The sequence below is a fragment of the Chiloscyllium plagiosum genome, unplaced genomic scaffold, assembly GCF_037043375.1.
Source record: "Chiloscyllium plagiosum isolate Xiang-an unplaced genomic scaffold, Cpla_swu_hap1 HiC_scaffold_19, whole genome shotgun sequence".
Classification (NCBI taxonomy): domain Eukaryota; kingdom Metazoa; phylum Chordata; class Chondrichthyes; order Orectolobiformes; family Hemiscylliidae; genus Chiloscyllium; species Chiloscyllium plagiosum.
This window is the reverse complement of record NW_028270157.1, coordinates 58,992,336-59,016,346: the sequence shown is the minus strand read 5'-3', so window position 1 is coordinate 59,016,346 and position 24,011 is coordinate 58,992,336. Positions and strand designations below refer to the sequence as shown.

Genomic DNA, 24,011 nt, shown 5'->3' with positions numbered 1-24,011 from the left:
ATAACTGCAGAACAGGATATAACTAGTTCACTGTTTTTTTTTATTTAAAAGAGTAAGAAATCATGAAGTATGATTTTATCCCCATGAAAGTAAATTTGCCACATTAGTCACCTTACACGGGAGTGCCCTTACCAAGCATAATGCATTGGGCTAGAAATTCACCAATCGGACAGTTGAGTTTTTAGATTAGATTACGTTCCCTACAGTAGGGAAACAGACCCTTCAGCCCAATAAGTTCACACCGACCCTACAAACAGTAACCCACCCAGACCTATCCTCCTACCCTACATTTACCCCGACTAACGCACCTATCACTATGGGCAATTTAGCATGGCCAATTCACCTGACGTGCACATCTTTAGATTGTAGGAGGAAACCGGAGCACCCGGAGGAAACCCACGCAGACACGGGGAGAAAGTGCAAACTCCACACAGACAGTCACCCAAGGCAGGAATCGAACCCAGGTCCCTTTCATTTCATTAATTTCATTAGTTATTTCATTACCTACTCATCGGATCCAGTATCTGACATTTTCTGGAAGTCAATGGCCTTAACGTTCTTTAAGTCTATTTTCAGACATGAGGAGATAGTCATGTTTCACTCCCATGTCTGCTACTCTGCCAGTGCCTTTGCTGTTGTCTTTCAGCCTGCCAGTGCAGACTCTGACCATCCAATCCAAAGCTGGGCTTTTGAAGATCAGATATCTGGCTAAAGGTGCCGAAGCTTGAATAACTATCTGTAATCTCTTCCAGAAACCATGCTGCAGTCATTGAAATGGTGATCCATTGGAAGGAGAGGACATGCAGGGAGGGGCACCTATCAGACAGACGGAAGGATGAATAATTTACTCTAAACCATAATACTCAGAAATGAAAATACTGGACCTCCAATTACACAAAGATAGGAGGGGAGGTAGTGTGCCTGCCTCTGAGGCTGAAAGCCCAGGTTTAAGTCCCACCTGCTTCAAAGGTATGTCAAAACATGTGTGTATAGATTGATGAAAAATATGCACAAGTTTGGATTTATGTATCTGAAGTGTCAGTTTTCACTGTTTTCTTTTTCCTCCGAGTCTTTGAGTGTCTGAATGCATTGGTGGATAAAGATGCTCGGGAAGTTGGCAAGATTTCTGTTGGCAGCTTCATTGTTCAGGATGTTGGCAAAGAAAACAATGTGAATGGGGAAGCGGAGGATGGTGAGGGGATGGAGGATGGTTGAGACGATGGAAGAGGATGGTTGAGGAGGAGGATAGTGAGGGGTTGGAAGATGGGGGGATAGTTGAGAAGGAGGAGATGGAGGATGGTGAGGAAGATGAAATGGGATGGGGATGGAGGATAATGAAGAGGGTGAGGAGATGGTGGAGGAGGATGGAGCTCTGTTCTTGGGTGGGGAGGGGATTAAAGACAGCCCGAGGAGCTGGGTCTTTCCTGGGCATAGCCCCCAGCCCTTCAACCCTCTTCCATTCCCTCACCATCCTCATCTGCCTCAGCACCCTGTAGCCTCCCCGCCATTACAGCCCATTCTCCGCCGCTGGGTCTCCCTCCGCTCGCCTCTGGCCCTGCCACAGACTTCCACTGCCCCTGCTCCGGTTGCCATGGTGACCCTCCCTCCTCCGCTGCCCCGGTAGCCATCGTGAGCCCCGCCCATCCCTGCCCCAGTTGCCATGGTGACCCACCGCCCGCCCCTGACCCGGTTGCCATGGTGACAATGCCTGTTTACCGCTGACGGACTGACATGGCGTCCCCTCTGGAGCGGGAGGCGGCCGAGTACCTGACGGAACATCAGATCCTGGAGCTGCTCGACAACCTGGTCAGCATGTTGCTGTACGAGCGGCCAGGTGAGTGGCTAAGGTGGCCATAGAGGGCCTAGGGCCCCGGGCTCGCTGGCCGGCATCGGCCCTGAGGCGGTCCCAGGGCCGCGACCCCAGCGGCTCCTGTCCCGCCCCCGCCTCATATCACCCTCCCCCGCCCCCGCCTCATATCACCCTCCCCCCCTCCCACCCCACATCCCCCACCGCGAACAGACCCATCACTGCAATCGCCCTTATTTCCATACCCCCCCCATCCACTGCACCCCCTTATCTTCACGTTCCCCCCACTCCGGAGTACTCCATGCCCCCATATCCCCAACACTACTTGTATCCTCACTGTCCCCTGTAAGCCCACCATTCCCCCACCCTGTATTCCCACCATCCCCCTGTACCCCACCATCCACCCCTCCATATCCCCACCGTCTCCTATATTGCCACCATCCCCCCTCTCCATATCCCCATCGTCTCTTGTATCCCCACTGCCCCCTCTGTATCTCCACTGCCCCTCCCTAGCCCCATCGGCCCCATATCCCTACTGCCCCCCCATATCCTGTATCCCCACCGTCCCCCCTCTATCCACACTGCTCCCCTCCTTGTATCTCCACTAACACTCCCCATTCCTCTCCGTTCCTACTCCCCGCATTCCAACTGCCCCCTCTGTGTATCCCCACCACCCCCCTCCTCCCTATTCCCACTGTCCCACCCCCCGTAACCCCAACATCCCCCTCTCCATATCCCCACTGCCCCCCCCGTATCCCTACCTTCCCCTCCATATTCTTCCCATTTTCCCTCCATATCCCAACCATTCCCCCACAATTACCATGTCGTCACTATTCCCCTCTTTCTCCAATATTGCCCATTACTACATTCCCCCCCCCCCCCCAATCTTCCCCTCCTTAATCCCATCACCCATTCCCCGTGTAACTCATTTCTTTGTCCCTGTCCTTCCCATCCCCACCTTCCAAATTCTTTCCCCAACTCCAACCCCTTGCTCCTCCCTCCTGGTACCATCCAATCACTGACTTTACATCCACTTCATGGGCGGGCTTATTTTCATACAAGAGTATTTATTAGTTTATCAACAGCTTGACAGGATGAGTTGGGTTGATTGACACGTTTCTATGGTGTTTATAATTCTTTGTCATTGTGTTAGAGCGACATTAATAAAGTAAGGATGGATAAATGCATCAGACCGTCCTACATACATGTCCACATTGAGGAAAGACTGGGGTAATTTATAATCACTTAATGGAATAAAATCCTAAATTTATAAAGCTATTACCAACTAAAATGTTCAAAAATACATCTGAAACAAGAGAATGTGCAGGGTTACAGGCAGGAGGTATGGAAATAACACCACAAATTGCTGCTAGTCAGAGGGTAAGTCTGGACAAAATGGGCTGAGTGGCAACTTTCTACCCTGTAACAATTCTGTGTAATATCTTTTCCACATAAGCACATCCTCAAAAATCAAGCAAAACTGCTTCTCTTCTGGAAATCCACAGCTTGTCAAGTCCAAAACATTAAACAAATGAAACTTATAAAATTAAGTAGTAATGTTGCTGTTTTATCTCATGTAGTCTGTGGTTCCAAAATATTGTAGTTGTACTGCCAGGCGCTGAGTACTGTTTCTCCAATGCAGTGTCAACTCACAAGAGAGATGCAAGCCACCAACTTATCACCTTTCACAGCCCATTTCCAGCCAGGACCTGACCAAACCCAGGTTCCTATCAACAGGGGACCCTCTAGCTTGTACACTGGATGACCAAAGATCATCGTACAGAAGTGGAGTCAGAATTGAAGAACTGCAAATTCTCAATGAACATAAGTATAAAATATTGAAAGATCAGGGTCAGATGGTATACATACCTATTTATTTTTGTCGTGTGAGATAAATCTCAGAATATAGTGATATGTTGAACAGGAAATTAAAAGAACTGTTTTGCCAACTGTAATTATGCTGCTGTTTCAATTGAAGTTGTTGATCTATCTATTACAAAATGTAGAAATTTATTTGTCACTTTTTGTACAAAATGAATAACATAGCTAACTGAACAACACTAATAACTGTCCATTTTGCAGCAAAGCCATTGGAGTTTTTAGTACAGCAAATGGAAAAACTGAAGACTGCCAGAGACACTAAGAAGGACTATCCTTCCTTGTTTGATGAGTCAAATTTAGATGCTGTGTTTGGGATTTTAGATCCTACAAAGCAAGGACATGTAACTTTGAGGCAGTATAGAGAAGGTAAAATTCTCACGTCAATTCACAAAAGGATTTTCTGTTGTTGAGTATGGATTCTTTGTGATATGAAGCTCAGTTATAGTTCCTTGCTTGGAATCATTTCAGCTTTGAAAACCCTAGGAATAAAGGATTTTGAAATGGACCCGAAGGGTGCTGAAGATGATAAAATAACTCTGGAAACATTCAAAACAGAGGCGTAAGTACTGAATTCATTTTCTTTGTATTGCACGAGTAACTTCCAAACTATCCAGCAGAGTACAAATACTGACTTTTATGCCATCCAGGAATGAAATTGTGAACATTTCTGATAGTGCTTTGGACAACTTTAATACCTACCCACTGGGGAATTGTTGGCTTTTGTCTCCAAAGCTTGCAGATACTTGGGGCTGTCAGTTCTTGATTTTTGGACATATATCTTTCTATTTCTGGAAATGAGACTTGTAATGCATTAGTTTTTGGAGGAACCTAGGTAAGGTTGATTTTCAATGGTATTAAAGAAGAGAAAACACAATCTAAATGAATGCAATGAAGTGACAAATCTGAAAATTTCTGAAAATATGGAACTTACATAAAGCTGAGCATTGACTGTAAAAACAAAATGTGGTTGGCATAAATGTTTTTATTCTTGAAGTACAGAAATATAGAAGATTAGCGAAGATTGTGAGGCCTGACATGTTAAGAGGAGGAAGGTTCTTAGATCTTGAAATGATACGTGAAAAATAATATTGAGGAATCATTCAAAATAGGATTGTCTCCCCTCATCTTGTCCATTAGACACTGGCTGTTACTTTTGTGATTAATGCATGGTAATGACAGCCAAGGCTTCTTCATGTGCATCTTTCATTACTCAGAAGGATAAATGATGTTTTTAGATTGGGAAGACCGTCAGTTACAACTTCTCTGACATGGCTGTTGGGTCAAATTCCTGGAACAGTCTACCCAAAACACGGTAGGAAGTATCTTGACACACTGACAGCAGAAACAGTTCAAGAAGGCGGCTCACAATCACCACCTTGAAGTGGCTTTGCCCATACTTTGAAAATAAATTAAAAGGATCAGATTAGATTCCCTACAGTGTGGAAACAGGCTCTTCAGTCCAACAAGTCCACACTGACCCTCCAAAAGAGTAATCCACCCAGGCCCATGTCCCTCTGACTAATGCACCTAACACTATGGACAATTTAGCACAGCCAATTTACCTGACCCACACATCTTTGGACAGTGGGAGGAAACTGGACCGTCCGGAGAAAACCCATGCAGATGTAGGGAGAACGTGCAAACTCCATACAGACAGTCACCTGAGGCTGGAATCAAACCCAGGTCCCTGGTACTGTGAGGCAGCAGTGCTAACCACTGACCACCATGCTGCCCAAGGAGTTCAGACCAGGATGGTTCCAAGGGGGTTGAGTAATGTATCAGCCATGATCAAATGACAGAGCAGACTTGATGGGCTGAATGTCCTAATTCTGCTCAGGTATTTTGTTGATGGGTTTCACCTTCACTTTGTACTGGGTTATCAATCACAAACCAAGTAAGCAGTAGGGACAATACAGTTGCTTTCCAGCCTCTTCACAGCAGAAATTGGCTCTGGCTTTCACTAATGATCATTATCTGTAGTTGAGGATGGAGTCAGTTTAACTCCATTGTTGTCTTGTTGGAGTTTCCCTCATCTGCTTTGCTTATGTAGAAGTAGTAGTCACTTGAGCATACAACCTTGGAACTATAACCCAGCAAGAAATCAGCACTGTAAACTGCAGAGACAAAATGGATAGAAAAGCAAGAAACCAAATAACTTGATGCATGGGCATTATGAATGGCAAATGTCAAAGTATGATTACAAAACTGCTTTGTATTATTCCCTTCGATATCTATAATCACTTTATATATACTGTAAGTGGCACATTAAAAAATCCTCTGGCATGTTGTAAGTTTCTCTTTTTTTCAGTTCTTGGATTCAGCTGAATTGTTAATATTTGCATGATTTATTCATATCCATGTTATAACTTTGAATTGTAATTTGCAGTGGAAGCACTACAGTTGCTTTTCATACTTTCTTCAACTAAAGTAATACCATTTTGTTACAGTTAACAGTTATTCCCTAGTAGTAACATGAGAATTGGCCTGAAATTTGTTATAATGACAGTAAAACATTCAACTTACGCTATTGTTGTCTTGTGAAGTACTGGAATTAACACATGCAGTTTCATGGGAAAACTGTAAGTGCTGTCTTTGATACCAGGGTTTTCCACAGGGTTCATTGTTGTAGTTTTTCCAGATTGATTCTCTGATCACTATGATTTGATGTGTAAAAAGCTGAAGATTACACAGTTCTTATTATAAAAAAACATTTTAATGGAAAACATTTAGCTTTGTTGAATGAAGGGTGAATGAGTTTTTTTTAAAAAACAGAATATTTAGTCCTAATTATTATTGAGCAACCTCTGTGCCCCCTCCCCGAAAAAAAAATCACAATTCTGGAAAGTCATTATCTCCATTTCCCCTTTTTGTAAAGTCCATAGATTTTTAAAGATTTTTTTTAAAACATTTGATAATTCAGCTTCTGTTTTAATCCCATTTATATGTCCCAAACTTTGTTGCTTTTGCTCACTCTGACCTGATTAAAAAATAAATAATGATCCCATCTGCACTGATCAAAATTTAAATTACATCACAATATAGTAGATGTAGAGACCGCTTTATCTTGGAGGCCAGTTTTCCAGAAATTTGAGTTTCCTTCTCCATTTACTTTAAAATCTGACCATTACTTTAAGGAAGCAATATTAGTTGTGTTAATGTATGGGCAGTGTTCCTTTACAGTAAGTGGAAAGTCATTCTGTGCTTAGTACTCCTACCATTCTTGTAATCAGTGGGTGCTTCATTTACTCGTTAATCATCTCTTTTGCACATTCATGGTAATAATTTATGTGACCTTAAAGCCATGAAACTGTGCATTACTTTGCTTCTGTGATTAATAATGACGCTACATAAATGCTAAAAAATGTCATGGTGTTATCATATGCATTTATGATTTTATCTTCAGGATGTTTTTTAGAAATATTACTGAAATAGATAACATAATATTGAATTATTATTTTGCAATAAACATCAGCAAATAACTGATCAACACAAAAATGTGTCAGTTGTTTCGTTCCAGTTATGCATTAATTTAATGTACGGTGGCTCAGTTAGCACTCCTACCTCATAGCGCCAGGGTCCTGGGTTCGATTCCAACCTTGGGCAACTGTCAGTCTGGAGTTTACACATTCTCCCAGTGTCTGCATGGGTTTCCTCCGGGTGCTCTGGTTTCCTCCCACAGTCCAGGGATGTTCAGGTTAAGTGAATTGGCTATGCTAAATTGCCCATATAGTGTTCATGAATGTGTAGGCTAGGGCCGTTAGTCAGGAGAAAAAAAGAGCAACAGGGTAGGGGAATGGGTCTAAATGGAATACTGTTCGGAGGGTCAGTGTGGACTTGTTGGGCCAAATGGCTTGTTTCCACACTGTAGGGATTCTATGATGATTGATTTTATGAATATGGAAATGAGGATCAGTGACACTAGCGGTCTGTCATCTATCCCGGAATGTCCAGGCTATGAATAGCAAAGAGGAATCAAACTTGGTAATCATATTAAGTCGACTAAATATATCAATATTTTTGAGAAACTCTTAAATCTTTCATTTGGCATGAATTGATCACTTTTTCCTATTCTTAACTATTCAGTTAGGTTATGTAAAGCAATGGTCATCATATAGAACTCAAAATGTCATTGCATTTAGAACTTGGAGCCTTGAAAAAATAAATTATAACATTTTTAAAATTTTCACATGTCTTTCCAATAGAACTCCTCAAAACAGACTTAGCTTCAGAAAACCTGATTTGTGTACTGAAATAATATTTATTCATCTACATTCACTTTTGACCTTGTATATCATACTAAATGTGATGCTGTTTCAAATCTATTGCTATACTTACTTTATGTTTTTGTTTATATTCTCAGGAAAGTTGGATTAATGAACACTTGTGCCACATTCAAAACTGTTTAAAGTTGAGCAGCTTATTTTGTCTCCATTGACTTGTAGATTTACTAGTGACTATTTGGATAGCAGCAACAGGCATGCATCTGGACATGCTTCGTAGATAAAAAAATGTAGCCAGATAGTTTTGTTACATGTGTATACATGAATGAATAAATAACCATCTTGACTATGAAATTGATTTTTTTATCGATTTCTAATGATCATTTATCATGGACATGGTATTAACCTTGTGTTGTTTAACCTTAGAAGAATTCAGAGAGGAGCCGAGATTAGTCCATTTAAATTTTATGTGGCTGCATTTTTCTCTGGAGGTGGTGTTCCTGCCCCACCTGTAAAGATTAGGAGTGAGTCTGCCTCCACTTGATCAGTTTGCCTCACAGCTATTTAGTGGTTGTTGGGTGGTTAATTGGCTAGAGGTGGGCCTTCTGCCCCCATTGGCCATAACATCTAGGCTAACAAATCCAAACATGTGCAGGTCAGGTGAATTGACCGTGCTAAATTGCACATAGTGGGAGGTGCATTAGTTGAGGGTAAATATGGATCAGGGTGGGTTACTTTTCGGAGGGTTGGTGTGGACTTGTTGGGCTGAAGGGCCTGTTTCCCTACTGTAGGGAATCTAATCTGAATGTCTGAACACGAGAGAACACAGTTCATGATTTGAGTAGATTCAATGTCAACCTAGAACCAGATTGAAAGATATGAATATACAAATGAAGTAGGGAAAAACAACAGCTGGTCCATCAATATTCCCCTTCACTCATGTTCCCTTTAACTCCAAAGCTAGACACTTTCATCTAATCTATGAAAAACACAAAATCCTAAGACTGATAAAGGTCAAACAACCTCTGGAAAGTTTTTCTGATTATGTCCTCATACGATCTGAGCTAGTCCAATTCATATTAGCCATGCTTTTGTGGATTGTTAATCCATTTATCTTCTATATTTGATGCAAAGACCATGACAACAGAATATAATATAGAACTAAAAACCGTTCGCTTATCAATTTGAGTTCAAGGATTGTGAGCTTTCCTTTTACTGTATGAGGGTTAAGCCACAAGTTGATGGCATGAAAGAAAAGACAAAACAGAAGTAATTGACATTGCAATCACATTTTAACACATCAGAGTGCAGAATTATAGAATTTTACAACACAAAGGGAGTATGTAGCTCATTGTGCCTGTGTTAGATCCCAGAAAGACATCATTTATTCTGCCATCCCTTTCCTGTACACTTTTTAAAAGAAAATCTGGTTCTTACATTTCTGCAGTATTGCAAATGTTAACAACATTTTACAACCAGAGTTTTTTTATTACCTATTCCTCATGTCCTCAGTTTCCATATAGAGAGATCGTTAACTCAAAAAAAAAATTGCTGGAGAAACTCAACAGGTCTGGCAGCGTCTATAGAGAGAAAACAGAGTCAACCATTTTGAGTCCTGTGACCCTTCAGAATGATTTCAGTTTTAAAGGGTCACTGGACTCAAAATGTTAACCCTGTTTTCGGTCTACAGATGCTGCCAGACTTAGGCAAAAGTGAGGACTGCAGATGCTGGAAACTAGAGTTTAGATCAGAGTGGTGTTGGAAAAGCACAGCAGGTCAGGCAGCATCCAAGGAGCAAGAAAATCGACATTTCGGGCAAAAGCCCTTCATCAGGATTAGAGGCAGGGAGCCTCTAGGGTGGAGAGATAAATGGGGTTGGTGGGGGGGGGGTGCTGGGGAGAAGGTAGCAAAGAATATTTACAAATGAGAGGGACCATATGTATTTATAAATGAGAGGGACCGTATTGAAGAGGAGAGTATGAAACGGACTGGTAAGCTAGAGGTGATACTTGTTGTTAGGAAGGAAGATGTGTTGGGCATTTTGAAAAACTTGAGGATAGACAAGGCCTGATGGGATATATCCTAGGATTATGTGGGAAGAAAGAGAGGAAATTGCAGAACCGTTTGCAATCATCTTTTCGTCTTCACTGTCAATGGGGGTGGTGCCAGGGGACTGGAGAGTGGCGAATGTTGTGCCCCTGTTCAAAAAAGGGATAACCCCGGGAATTACAGACCAGTTAGCCTTACTTCGGTGGTAGGCAAAGTAATGGAAAGGGTACTGAGGGATAGGATTTGAGTGTCTGGAAAGACACTGCTTGATTAAGGACAGCCAGCACGGATTTGTGAGGGATAGGTTTTGCCTTAAGTCTTATTGAATTCTTTGAGGTGGTGACCAAGCATGTGGATGAGGGTAGAGCAGTGAATGTAGTGTACATGGATTTTAGTAAGCCATTTGATAAGGTTCCCCATGGTAGGCTTATGCAGAAAGTCAGGAGGCACGGGATAGTGGGAAGTTTGGCCAGTTGGATAGAGAACTGGCTAACCGGTCGAAGTCAGAGAGTGGTGGTAGATGGTAAATATTCAGCCTGGAGCCCAGTTACAAGTGGAGTTCCGCAGGGATCAGTTCTGGGTCCTCTGCTGTTTATAATTTTTATTAATGACTTGGAAGACGGAGTCGAAGGGTGGGTCAATAAATCTGCAGATGATACGAAGATTGGTGGAGTTGTGGATAGTGAGGAGAGCTGTTGTCGGCTGCAAAGGGACTTAGATATGATGCAGAGCTGGGCTGAGGAGTGGCAGATGGAGTTCAACCCTGTCAAGCGTGAGGTTGTCCATTTTGGAAGGACAAATAAGAATAGGAATACAGGGTTAACAGTAGGTTCTTAGTAAGGTGGAGGAGCAGAGGGATCTTGGGGTCTATGTTCATAGATCTTTGAAAGTTGCCACTCAGGTGGCTAGAGCTTATAAGGCAGCTTATGGTGTATTAGCGTTCATTAGCAGAGGGATTGAATTCAAGAGTCGAGAGGTGATGTTGCAGCTGTATAGGACCTTGGTAAGGCCACATTTGGAGTACTGTGTGCAGTTCTGGTCGCTTCATTTTAGGAAAGATGTGGAAGCTTTGGAGAGGGTGCAGAGCAGATTTAACAGGATGTTGCCTGGAATGGAGAATAGGTTGTACGAGGATAGGTTAGAGTGCTAGGCCTTTTCTCATTGGAACAGCGAAGGATGAGGGGTGACTTGATAGAGGTTTAAAAGATGATCAGGGGAATAGATAGAGTAGACAGAGACTTTTTCCCCAGGTACAACAGAGTGTTACAAGGGGACATAAATTTAAGGTGAAGGGTGGAAGGTATAAGGAGGATGTCAGGGGTAGGTTCTTTACCCAGAGAGTGGTGGGGGCATGGAATGCACTGCCTGTGGGAGTGGCAAAGTCAGAATCATTGGTGACCTTTAAGCAGCAATTGGATGGGTACATGGATAGGTGCTTAAGCTAGGACAAATGTTCAGCACATCATCATGGGCCGAAGGGCTTGTTCTGTGCTGCATTGTTCTATGTTCTAATACAATAAGTGAATGGGGATGGGGATGGAAGTGATAGGTCAGAGAGGAGGGTGGAGCAGATAGTGGGAAGGAAGATTGGCAGGTAGGACAGGTCATGAGGATAGTGCTGAGCTGGCAGGTCAGAGCTGGGATGAGGGGAAATGAGGAAACTGGTGAAGTCCACATTGATGCCCTGGGGTTGAAGTGTTCCGAGGCGGAAGAGGAGGCATTCTTCCTCCAGGAAGTGGGTGGTGAGGGAGTGACGGTGGAGGAGGCCCAGGACCTGCATGTCCTCAGTCGAGTAGGAGGGCGAGTTGAAATGTTGGGCCACGGGGCAGTGGGGTTGATTGGTGCAGGTGTCCTGAAGCACTCTGCGAGGAGGCGTCCAGTCTCCCCAATGTGAAGGAGACCGCATCGGGAGTAACAGATAGAATAAATGACCTTGGTGGATGTGCAGGTGAAACTTTGATGGATGTGGAAGGCTCCAATGGGGCCTTGGATGGAGGTGAGGAAGGAGGTGTGGTCACAGGTTTTGCAATTCCTGCAGTGGCAGGGGAAGGTGCCAGGAGGGGAGGGTGGGTTGTTGGGGTGTGGACCTGACCAAGTAGTCATGGAGGGAACAGTCTTTGCAGAAAGCGGAAAGGGGTGGGGAGGGAAATATCTCTCTGGTGGTGGGGTCCGTTTGGAGGTGGCGGAAATGTCAGTGGATGATGTGGTTAATGCGAAGGTTAGTAGGGTGGAAAGTGAGGACCGGGGAGGTTCTGTCCTTATTATAGTTGGAGGGGTGGGGTTTGAGGGCAGAGGTGCGGGATGCGGATGAGATGCGTTGGAGGGCATCTTCAATCACGTGGGAAGGGAAATTGCAATCTCTAAAGAAGGAGGCCATCTGGTGTGTTCTGTGGTGGAACTGGTCCTCCTGGGAGCAGATCTGGTAGAGGAATTAGGAATACAGACTTGTTGAGTTTCTCCAGCAATTTTGTTTTTACTTTGTTTCAGATTTCAACATCCACAGTTCTTTGTTTAATTATTGATATTAAATTGGTTTAATGGCTAAAGTATCATTCAGAGTCATGTTCAGTTCCTGTTCTGGCTGAAGTCGATTTGGTACCTGCCTTCTTGACCTGTCACTGTGAGTGGAAAGCAGTGGCAACTGTTTTTCAGTAAGGCGGCATACATTAAAGTTTACCGACTGGGTTTGAATTTTAAGTTTATTGAGCATTTCAATGTTTAATATTACAGTTAAGAGTTATATATTGTGACAAATATTTTTTAACAGCTGTATGTAAAGAATACTAGGACCACACATGTAATGTTGCATTATCATTGACTATACAGTACTTGATGTAAGCTTCTGTTTTATTGTATTCACTTCATTGGCTATCAGCTTTTTGACATATTCTAACTTAGAACTCCTAAGTTTCTCAAAGCCATTACATTTAACATTGAAGGGGAAAAGCTCATTGAAAATTTTATATCAAATGAAGTTCTAAACTTAACGCTATTTAAATTTCTATTTCTGAACATGGGTGGAATATGCTTCAGATGCTGTTTAAATATTGACTTTGGGATATCACAGCTGCTGGTAGAAATGTACTACCAAATTAACCATGTTCCAAGTGACGCATTCTATTTTCTGTGTAGCAAAACAATTTAATGGTTGACAGCAATGCCATCAAGCAGGCTTGGTCACATTCTTCTGATGAATATATACCATATTCCTGGAAAGAAAAGATATTGCAGGGCTATGGTAAAAGAGCAATGAATAGCCAAGGGAATCAGTCTAGCTCAGTTGGCTGGATTGTTGGTTTGCAGCGTGGGTTCAATTCCAATCACTAGTTTGAGGTTACCATGAAGGACTCTCCTTCTCAACCTCTTCCCTTTCCTGAGGTCAGGTTAAATTACCACCAGTTGCTCCTCTCTCTAATGAGAGAGCAGTCCCTATGGTCTGGTAAGACTATGGCGACACAACAACAACAAATGAATAGCTTTTTCAAAGTGCAAAATAGGCCAAATGGCCTTCTATGCTTTCCGATTCTGTAACTCCATACTCTTAACACGTCCACTTATAACTCTGCAAAGCAATGTGCTATTTTTCAAAAGTGACTTCATATCTCCAAGCTTATGAAGATTTACCAAAATACATCTATGGCCTTCATAACCTTGTAACCATCTGTGCCAGATGTTAGAGAATTTTTTTCTAATTTCCTTCAAAACCATGAGAATTTCTAACTCCCTGTGCAGTTGCTAGTAATACAAGCATTATTTAAATATTGCTTTATTATCACAGCTTTAGTTTGGTTTCCCCTGCACTATTAATTTCTTGGATTTGTGTGAGCGAACAATATGGGTGCATTAATTTGCAATTTGAGATGCAAATGAAAGAGGGATGGTGGGAAAAAGAAAAAAAGGGTCTGTGATAGAGTGGATGAAAGGACAGTTTAAAGAAGGTGTGAATAGCAAGACGTAGATAAGATGCGGCTGGAAAACAAAACAGAATAAAACCAAAATCTGCAAAGATAAAAGGAAACAAAATGAGGACAGAGTTCATAGTATGAACTTGTTGAAGCTATTGTATAGTGCTTCCAATTAAACCTGTTGGACTATAACCTGGTGTTGTGTGACTTTTAACTTTGTACACCCCAGTCCAACACCGGCATCTCCAAATCATTGTATAGTCCAGAAAGTTGTAAAGTACATAATTGCCTTTTTGTTTATCGTGAACTTAATTGGAATACTGAGACACCAAGGACAGAGAGGCCAGCTAAAATGAAGTAAAAACAATAACTGCAGATGCTGGAAACCAGATTCTGGATCAGTGGTGCTGGAAGAGCACAGCATTTCAGGCAGCATCCAAGGACAGGCAAAATCGACGTTTCGGGCAAAAGCCCTTCATCAGGAATAAAGGCAGAGAGCCTGAAGCGTGGAGAGATAAGCTAGAGGAGGGTGGGGGTGGGGAGAGAGTAGCATAGAGTACAATAGGTCAGTGGGGGAGGAGATGAAGGTGATAGGTCAGGGAGGAGAGGGTGGAGTGGATAGGTGGAAAAGGAGCTAGGCAGGTCGGACAAGTCAAGGAGACAGTGTTGAGCTGGAGGTTAGAAACTAGGATGAGGTGGGGGAAGGGGAAATGAGGAAGCTATTGAAGTCCACATTGATGCCCTGGGGTTGAAGTGTTCCGAGGCGGAAGATGAGGCGTTCTTCTTCCATGCGCCTGGTGGTGAGAGAGCGGCGGTGGAGGAGGCCCAGCACCTCCATATCCTCGGCAGAGTGGGAGGGGGAGTTGAAATGTTGGGACAATAAATGATATTAGTGGATGTGCAGGTAAAACTTTGATGGATGTGGAAGGCTCCTTTAGGGCCTTGGATGAAGGTGGTGTGGGCACAGGTTTTACAGTTCCTGCGGTGGCAGGGGAAGTGCCAGGATGGGAGGGTGGGTCGTAGGGGGGCATGGACCTGACCAGGTAGTCACGGAGGGAGCGGTCTTTGCGGAAGGCGGAGAGGGGTGGGTAGGGAAATATATCCCTGGTGGTGGGGTCTGTTTGGATGTGGTGGAAATGTCGGCGGATGATTTGGTTTATGCGAAGGTTGGTAGGGTGGAAGGTGAGCACCAGGGGCGTTCTGTCCTTGTTGCGGTTGGAGGGGTTGGGTCTGAGGGCGGAGGTGCGGGATGTGGACAAGATGTGTTGGAGGGCATCTTTAACCACGTGGGAAGGGAAATTGCGGTCTCTAAAGAAGGAAGCCATCTGGTGTGTTCTATGGTGGAACTGGTCCTCCTGGGAGCATTTTTGCAAGAGATAGGGTGGGAAGAGGTGTAATCCAGGTAGCTGTGGGAGTCGGTGGGTTTGTAGAAAATGTCAGTGTCAAGTCGGTTGTCACTGATGGAGATGGAGAGGTCCAGGAACGGGAGGGAGGTGTCAGAGATGGTCCAGGTAAATTTAAGGTCAGGGTGGAATGTGTTGGTGAAGTTGATGAATTGCTCAACCTCCTCGCGGGTTGACAGGTGACCCAAAGTTAAGGGCCATTCTTACAGATTGAACAGAGATGTTCCCCAAAATTGTCACCCATTCTCAATGTAAAGGAAATCTAACAGTAGATTTTATATACTGAATTTAAATAAGTAGCTATTTCACCAGCATGGAGTGTTTGAGCTTTCATTGTTGAGGGGGGAGAAGGTAAAGAGGTAGGCTTTTGCATCTCCTGAATAGCGGTTACTTACTGTTGTTTCATTTCATTGTCACCCCTTCCATCTGTGCACTTGAGGTCAGGATTTGGATTACTCATGAGCCACATCACAGAATTCCTACATTTGGAAACAGGCCATTTGGCCCAACAAGTTCACACCAACCCTCCAAAGAGCATCCCACCCAGACCCACTTCCCCACCCTATTACTCTATATTTCCCCTCACTAATGCACTTAGCCTGCACATCTCTGAATAAAATGGGCAATTTAGCATGGCCAATTCACCTAACCTGCACATCATTGGATTGTGGGAGGAAACCAGAGCACCTAGTGGAAACCCATGCAGACACAGGGAGAATATGCAAACTCCACACAAACAGTTGCCTAAGGCTGGAAATGAACCTAGGTCCCTGCTGCTGTGAGGCAGCAGTGCTAACCACAGCCATTGTCCTGCGCAACATGCTGAAAGGTCGGTGTCCTGTCCAGTTGAAACCTCCACCTGCTTGCAAACCTTCTGTTCATATTTTTGAATGTTAGACTGATCTATCCAGATGATGTCTCCTGGGGTGACTTGGAAAAACATGCTATCACAAAATATTAATGTTTGGTAACTAATTCAGTGACAGTATTGCTTTGGGCAGAGCCATCTCTGCAGAAAGCAGATGGTCTGACTCTTAACAATCTCTTCTGGTCTAGAGCCAAGAAATATAGTTTTCTCATGTCCAGGTATGTGGGCTTGGTCTATGAAAATGTAAATATGGGTCTTAACTTACTGATTGTGTGAGCAAAGTGTCTTGGATATGTATGTGACTTGCTCATGTATATCTTTTGGAAATGTTGGACCTCACAATATAATTTGTATCAGTAACAGTTTAACACTTGTTATTTAAAGTACACAGCACCTAAGAACAATAAGATTGTCAGATTAAAAAAAATACCCAGTGAAAACAGCTGTTCCACAATCTTTGCAAAATATCAACATTTAAACTAACATCTGTGAAATAAATTAAGTTATGAAATCCAGTTGGAATATGCAGTTCTCACCAGGACCTTGGGTTCATGTCACATGACAGGTGACCCTATTGCACTTTACACACGCACAGACAGACACACACAGACATTCCTACACATTCTCTCACATATACCCTCCTACAGATGCACACACTCACGCAGACACTCTCTCATATGCTCACAGACTTATACCCCTTTGCAGTCACACTCAACTCCCCCACCCCACCACACCCAAGTTTGTGGGGTGAATTTGTACTTGCAAAATTACATTTCACTTTGCTCAAAAACTGCATGAATCCATGTAAGATTCAATAAATCTGTTTTTTAGATTAGAATCAGTCAGATCGTTGTGGCACAGACAGTCTCACACAGGGCAGCTCACACCTTCAATGCATTATCTGGGCCGATATGACACCAATTGTTAAAGTTCATTTGAGAATGTAATTTTTAAAAAATGTTTTGCGATTTACGTACGAAAGAACAGAACCCAACATGGTCATTCTAAAAGATGAGAGACTTAAACAATCCAGGCCTTTTTCAATATATAGTTTCAGTTACATCACACTGTAAACTTTTGCTATAAATTCTGTCTTATAATCTTATACTCTGCAATCACCTCATGAAGGAGCAGCACTCCGAAAGCTAGTGCTTCCAACTAAACCTGTTGGACTGTAACCTGGTGTTGTGACATTTTTAACTCAGATTTGCCTGTTTGTCAAATTTATTTACGCAAACTTAGTCAAGTTATAAGTCTCCTGAAAACATGCAAAGTCTGGTTTATCACACCATTGCTTTGGGGAGGGAGGATGGGTACTTTTGAATTTTTTTTTAGATATTTTCCAAGTCAACCAAGTCAGGAATGTTATTACATCGAGAGTAGATGGTGGAACTTGAACCTGGATCAAAGATTGGGACATTATCACTGCACCACAACAACCCCATTGATATTGTGTTTTAAGACATGGCAAACCTCTGCAAATGGAAGACCCTGAGATAAGTGGTTAAGACGTTAATGTTAAGCTTTGATGTGGTTTGATATCAGTGGGGATTAAGCAATACTTTAGATTGTGTTAGTAGTAAGCCATCCCACCACAAGACTTGCAAATCACTTTCCTCAGCCTGAGATTTAATTGATCCTCCCTTCTGGCTGTAAGAATAAGGGACGAGGCATAAAGCCAGTATTTAAGGTTTTTAGACAGAATACAGTTTGGTTGCAAGGCCGTAAGTCAGGGTAGTCAGAAATTTGTTTTATAAAGCTAGATGACATTCAGACATGGAAAAATAAAAAGTGTTCAATATTTTGTATTGTTACACAATAGGGAAAAAAGTACTAAGTAGTATCTAATTATAACATTTGGTTTGTATATAATGTAACTTAATAGATTCATGGCTGTTTACTTACAGGATCACCTGTAATTTTCTCAGTGCATCATTAACTCGTGTCCCCCATAGATCCAGGTTTCACTCTTTTTTTAAAATCTACCTTCTGTTTTTTATTTTATAAAATCAGACAGCTATGCAGATATTACTTTATTTCTGTGTGTAGGAAATGTATTTACACAAGTTTTGTACAGTGCTGTAAAATGCATGCTTCTAGCTTAGACTTCCAGCTCTTTCTATAACTTTGTTTACTTTGAGTTCACACCCAGGCTTAATGAATAAAACAGTGAGCAACAATAGTAAACTGGCTTATTCTCAAACACAAAACAATTGAAGATAACACTTACCTCTTGTGACAATATCTGAAAACAATGTTGGTTACACATTTAAGCTGATAACATTCACCTCCACCATACCACCATATCTCTTACCTTATATCTCTTAATCCCTACACCACTCAAATTTGTCAAACTACAGCTCTAATCATAGAGTTGTAGAGTTTTACAGCATGGAAAGAGACAGTAGTTAGCACTGCTGCCTCACAGCATCAGGGACCCAGGTTCAATTCCAGCTTCAGGCAACTGTCTGTGGGGAGTTTGCACATTCTCCCCATGTCTGCATAGGTTTACTCCGGATGCTCTGGCTTCCTCTCACAATCCAAAGATGTGTAGATTAGGTGACTTGGCTATGCTAAATTGCCCATAGTGTTCAAGGATGTGTAGGTTAGGTGCATTAAGTCAGGGGTAAATAGAGGGTAGGGGAATGGGTCTGGGTGGGTTACTCTTTGGAGGGTCAGTGTGGACTTGTCAAAGGGCCTGTTTTCTTTTTTTTGAGACACAGTGAAAGACAAAGTGCACGAATCTTTTTTTTTCTCCTGTTTATATTTTTTTTCCCTCTTTTTTTTATTTTAACCCCCACACTACTACCTAAGTGCGGTAGTGCTTATTTTATCCCCAGAACCCATGGTGTGTGTGTGCAGGTGTGAGACACAGTGAAAGACAAAGTGCACGAATCTTTATTCAATTTCCACCACCAGGAAGATAGGAAAACACCCGGGTGGCCAGTGACAAGCACTGCCCTTCACATCAAGGGACAGTGCTGTGTGATCAAAACAGTGAAGTGGAGGGGGGGCCTGTTTTCATACTGTAGGGATTCTATGATAACCTAAATTAATCTAGTCCCATTTGGCCCCTAAACCCTTCCCATTCCTAATATCATCCAGGTGCATTTTAAATGTTGTAATTGTAACAGCCTTCACCACTTCCCAATCAATGTAGTATTTGCAGAAATTTCTCCAAGTAAATACAGAGGAACTTCAATTATCTGAAAGACACCGGTAGGGAGTATTTCATTTGGTTAATCGAATGCTGGATAACATAGTTAGCCATGCATCGGGACCTTGTGATCTTGTTCAGGTGACCTGAAGCTCGGTTAATCGAATGATGGATAGTATTGTTAGCCATGCTTCTGGACCATGTAATCTTGTTCAGGTGATCGGAAGCTCGGTTAATTGAATGCTGGATAATTGGGTTCCTCTGTGATAGGGAGGCTAAAACCACTGAATGGAATTTGCCACTACTGTGGACACTCTTGGGAGAATATGACAAGAATTTATAAAATCAGATTCCCAGTGACAAGAAACGTTTTTTTTCCCCAACGTTCCTTTTATATTTAAACAGCCTGTTCTGAATCTCACTAATGAATGTCAACAAGGTTGTTTTTTTTTAAATATTAACCCCCACACTACCACCTAAGTGTGGTAGTGCTTATTTTTCCCCAGCACCCATGGTGACTATCTGTTTTTTTTTCTTTTTTAACCCCCACACTACCGCCTAACTGCGGTAGTGCTTATTTTTCCCCAGCACCCATGGTGTGTGTGTGTAGGTGTGAGACACAGTGAGAGACACAAGGTGCACAAATCTTTATTCAATTTCCACCACCAGGAAGACAGGAAAACACCCGAGTGGCCAGTGACAAACACTGCCCTTCACATCAAAGGGCAGTGCTGTGTGATCAAAAAGAGTGAAGGGGGACAAGGTTGTTTATTTTTTTTTGTGTGAAGATTCTACTCTCCTGGATTTTTTAAAAAAACTCCTCCCCCACCCCCGCCACTACTGCCATACAGCAGTAGTGCTTATCTCTCTCCAGCACCCATGTTGTATGGGTGTAAGTGTCGAACACAGTGAAGAAATACCGAGTGCAGAAAACTTTATTCGTATACCACCACCAACAAGGTTTTTTATATAAGTGTGTACCTCATTATTAGCTGATCTTGCCTCATTTCTGTGCAGATGATGGCCTAGTGGTATTATCATGAGTCTTTTAACCCAGACACCCAGGCAGTGTCCACCATGGCTTTGGTGGAATTTGAATTCAATAAAAATCAGGGACCAAAAGTCTAATAATGGCCATGATTGTCTGGAAAAACCCATCTAATTCACTAATGTCCTTTTGAGAAGGAAATTTGCCATCCTTGCTTGGTCTGGTCTACATGTGACTTCAGACTCACAGCAATGTGGTTGACTATCAATTGCAGGAAGGGCAGTCAGGAATGGGCAATAAATATTGGCCTAGCCAGTCACATCCACGTCCTGTGAATGCATTTTTTTCAAAAATACTTCTTACTTTCCAATTCTTCTACAATAAACTAGATGCAGACAATTCTACCATGAAAATCAGAACATTTGCCTATTGGCACAGGTTACTGTTTGCTTCTCTGGGCTTTCTTCCAGCTCTGCCAACAGCGCTGTGTCGCTGCACTGTCCATGGACACCAACGTCTTCTACCGTTCTTCATGCTAGTGAGCATCATCAAAGAACTAGACTCATCACATCATCCTGGCTGCTTTCAGAACTACTCACACATTATTTCAGCTTTTCAGGACTTCAGCATGGAGCTTGGGGGCATTTATGACTTGCATACATCTGCCAGGTCACTTTGACAGCAGGGATACACGTGCATCTATGCACAATGCTTCTTACTCTTTTTATTTTACTTTCTTAGTAGTCATTCATTTTGCACTGGCTGGGAGGCTGCCAGTCTCTTTGGCTTGCATTGCTTTTTAGAACATAGCCTCTTCAGTCTTAAACTCACAGGCTGTCAGCCTCTGTCATTTGCATTTTGTTTTCGAGTACTGTATATGCTCTTCAGCTATTACTCAAAGGCTGCCAGCTTCTGCAGCTTGCATTGCTGTTCAGTGCAGACAGCGAGGCCTGTCACATTTAAGAGCACTGAATAGTCAACAGGGTGGACACCGAGCTATGTCAATATCACACCTGCAGCCTGTGCCAGTGACTTACAAATGGAGACAATGCTTGTACTTCAACCAATGACCGTATCTGAAGGTCAAAGTTTGAATTTTGTTTACTAGACTGAGGAATAAATCAGTTATGGAGAGCTGCAACACTCAGTCAAAGGGTTGATGTCAGTCCAAGAGTTTGACCACATTCAGTTAGGTGTTAGTCCAACCAGAGTCCCAGGATCCTTGCAGTCCAAAGGTGGGCTCTTTAGTTTGAGGGTGGGGTGTGCTCATTTGGCTGTTTTCCCAGGTCAGCCTAGGAGTGGGCCACGGTCAGTCCTGAGGATTTGGTTATTAACAGTTAGCGAGCTCAACAGGGGATAATCTATGCAGTCTCATGGAATGTGGGAAGGTCTAATCTCCGGTTGGAGTTCATTAGGCTGGGTCCCAGAGCGAAGGTTCATGGTGAAAAGAAGCAGATAGGAAGCTGTGATCTCATAGGAGGGAACAGAAAACAGCGGAAGGGGAAGTTTGCACAATTCATAACTCCAATGCGGGGAGATAGTATGGCCATCAAAGGCGTGGCAATGTGCAAAGCCATGGGTTCAGGGGTAAAGGGGAACATGAAGAGTAATGCAAAGAAGGTGAATGGTAATAGGGAGGCTGATAGGTCACTGGGGACACAAGGAGAGTTACACAAAAGAGAACATGAAGGTTGGAGAGATCATCCAAGAATCTTGCCATTCCCTCATGATAACATCAAATTGTAATGCCACTCATCTGATATCCAACTACATTAAATTAAGCAGTCATTCTTTTGGCAGCCATTAGCATTAAAAGCTAATGCCTCAAGCAATCATGACCACAATATTCATTGCATCAAATATGGGCCCCTGTCACATCAGATGTACAAAACAATGGAGCAACAAACTGAGAAGTCTGACCTGGTTTTGCCATTTCTGCAGCCACTTTTGTACCTGACCCTGGAAAATACTGCTATGGAAATGCCATATTTTCACACTGAACTATACATATTCAAAGGCATGGACTGTAATGTTCAAAGTTGTTTTTTGTTTTTTGGGAATGGTGTTATTACAATGTAGAAGTGTTTGAATTTAACTTCCCATTGTAACATGAACACTTTGGTCTGTACCATATATCTGCATAAGGTTTCATATTTGAGAATTCCTTGAGACCTAACATAGGCCTTCTTGAGAAGATCAAGCATCTGTGTCACAGTATAACATGTCACTTTGCTGTGATTATTTATGAATAACCAGGAATACTGACCCTTCGGCACAACTTGTCCATGCCAACCAGATCTGGCCCCTATCTCTCCAAACCCTTCCTATTCATATACCCATCCAAATGCCTTTTAAATGTTGCAATTATACTAGCTTCCACCACTTCCTCTGGCAGCTCATTCCATATGTTCCTGTGACATTCCCCACAGATTATCAGTTTACTCAGCTGAGCTAAAACTAGTGTTAGGAGGATTCTTTGTGGCTCTGCTGACTGTGAGACGACTGTGTTGAAGAAGACATCATTTAGGTTAGTTTCCTTACTGTGTGGAAACAGACCCTTCAGCTCAACAAATCCACACCGACCTTCCGAAGAGTAACCCACCCAGACCCATTCCCCAACCTTATATTTATCCCTGACTAATGCACCTAATACTATGGGCAATTTAGCATGGCCAATTCCACCCAACTTGCACATCTTTGTGATTGTGGGAGGAAACCAGAGCACCCAGAGGAAACCCACGGGGAGAATGTGCAAACTCCACACAGACAGACACCCAAGGTAGCAATCGAACACTGGTCCCTGGCGCTGTGAGGCAGCAGTGCTAACCACTGAGCCACCGTGCCGCCCTACAATTTACAACGACATCACCAAGCCCAACCAGAATAGGAATCTCCAGCAGCTGCCACACAACCAGTGAAGATCCCTTGCAGAGATCTACTGGCCGCGCTGTTAGTTACAGCACTCGGAGAACAAGATACGCACAAAGGATCAACAATCTCTGTAATTTGCTCGCACAGGTCTTGCACTCAAGAGGAATGGAATCCTGGTGGAAGGGAATCTGGTGCTCGTCAAGGTTACATCTGCACATTTTGACACGAACTTAAACTACCAGTGTTAGTTTAAGCAAAAATGCCATCTGGATGTGGTTGTGGGCTAAGGATTCGGAGATGCCAAACAGGTCCCCAGTCGATCCTTAGAATGAGAAGTTGGCGTCAACTCACACTACTAGTGTTAGTTTAGTGTTAGTGTTAGTTCTCATAAACTAATGCCACTCCTGAGATAAGAGGCCAGTGGAATTCTCAAGATGAAGACAACGGTATATCACATTACATTGGCGTGTTATATGGCACCCACATTACATTTGGGGAGTGCAGAATTCATTAGTCATAAAGGCTTCAATCCATCAGATCAACATTGTGCCAGATCCTGGAGGTGAGGCCAGATATCCTGAGAACCATGATGTTTAAATACTGGAGAATGAACAGGTTTCTGCCTTCTTCCAAGGTCCTTGGGCCATTTGGGGACAGCTGCCAGGGGATATACCTGCTTCCAAGAGGAATGAAGTGGTTTGAAATTGCTTTCATTGTGTCACGTTCTGTTGACTATACCGGCAACCAGCTCCTGTTCAGTTTGGAGTAAATGTGGCTCTGGTTATTTCTGCTTTTCTTGAACTTTTCTGATGATGGATAAATATTTATCCAAATGTCTGTATTTATCCATAAAGTAACTGCA

The 24,011-nt window shown here is 42.8% G+C and overlaps 1 protein-coding gene across 6 annotated transcripts in view; it reads left to right on the top strand.

Annotated features, from left to right (window-relative positions):
- Positions 1-24,011, top strand: part of efcab10 (EF-hand calcium binding domain 10) — a 50,708-nt gene that overhangs the window by 4,232 nt on the left and 22,465 nt on the right. For 2 of the 6 annotated variants that reach the window (XR_006314445.2, XM_087997430.1), the window contains exons 1-3: positions 1,685-1,834; positions 3,890-4,054; positions 4,157-4,247. Coding sequence is in view for 3 of the 6 variants with exons in the window: in XM_087997430.1 (XP_087853556.1) it covers positions 1,732-1,834; positions 3,890-4,054; positions 4,157-4,247 (359 nt within the window). In the remaining 3 variants the exon portion in view is untranslated. The other 4 variants (XM_087997431.1, XM_043709127.2, XR_015760487.1 and 1 more) reach the window with 4 other exon arrangements.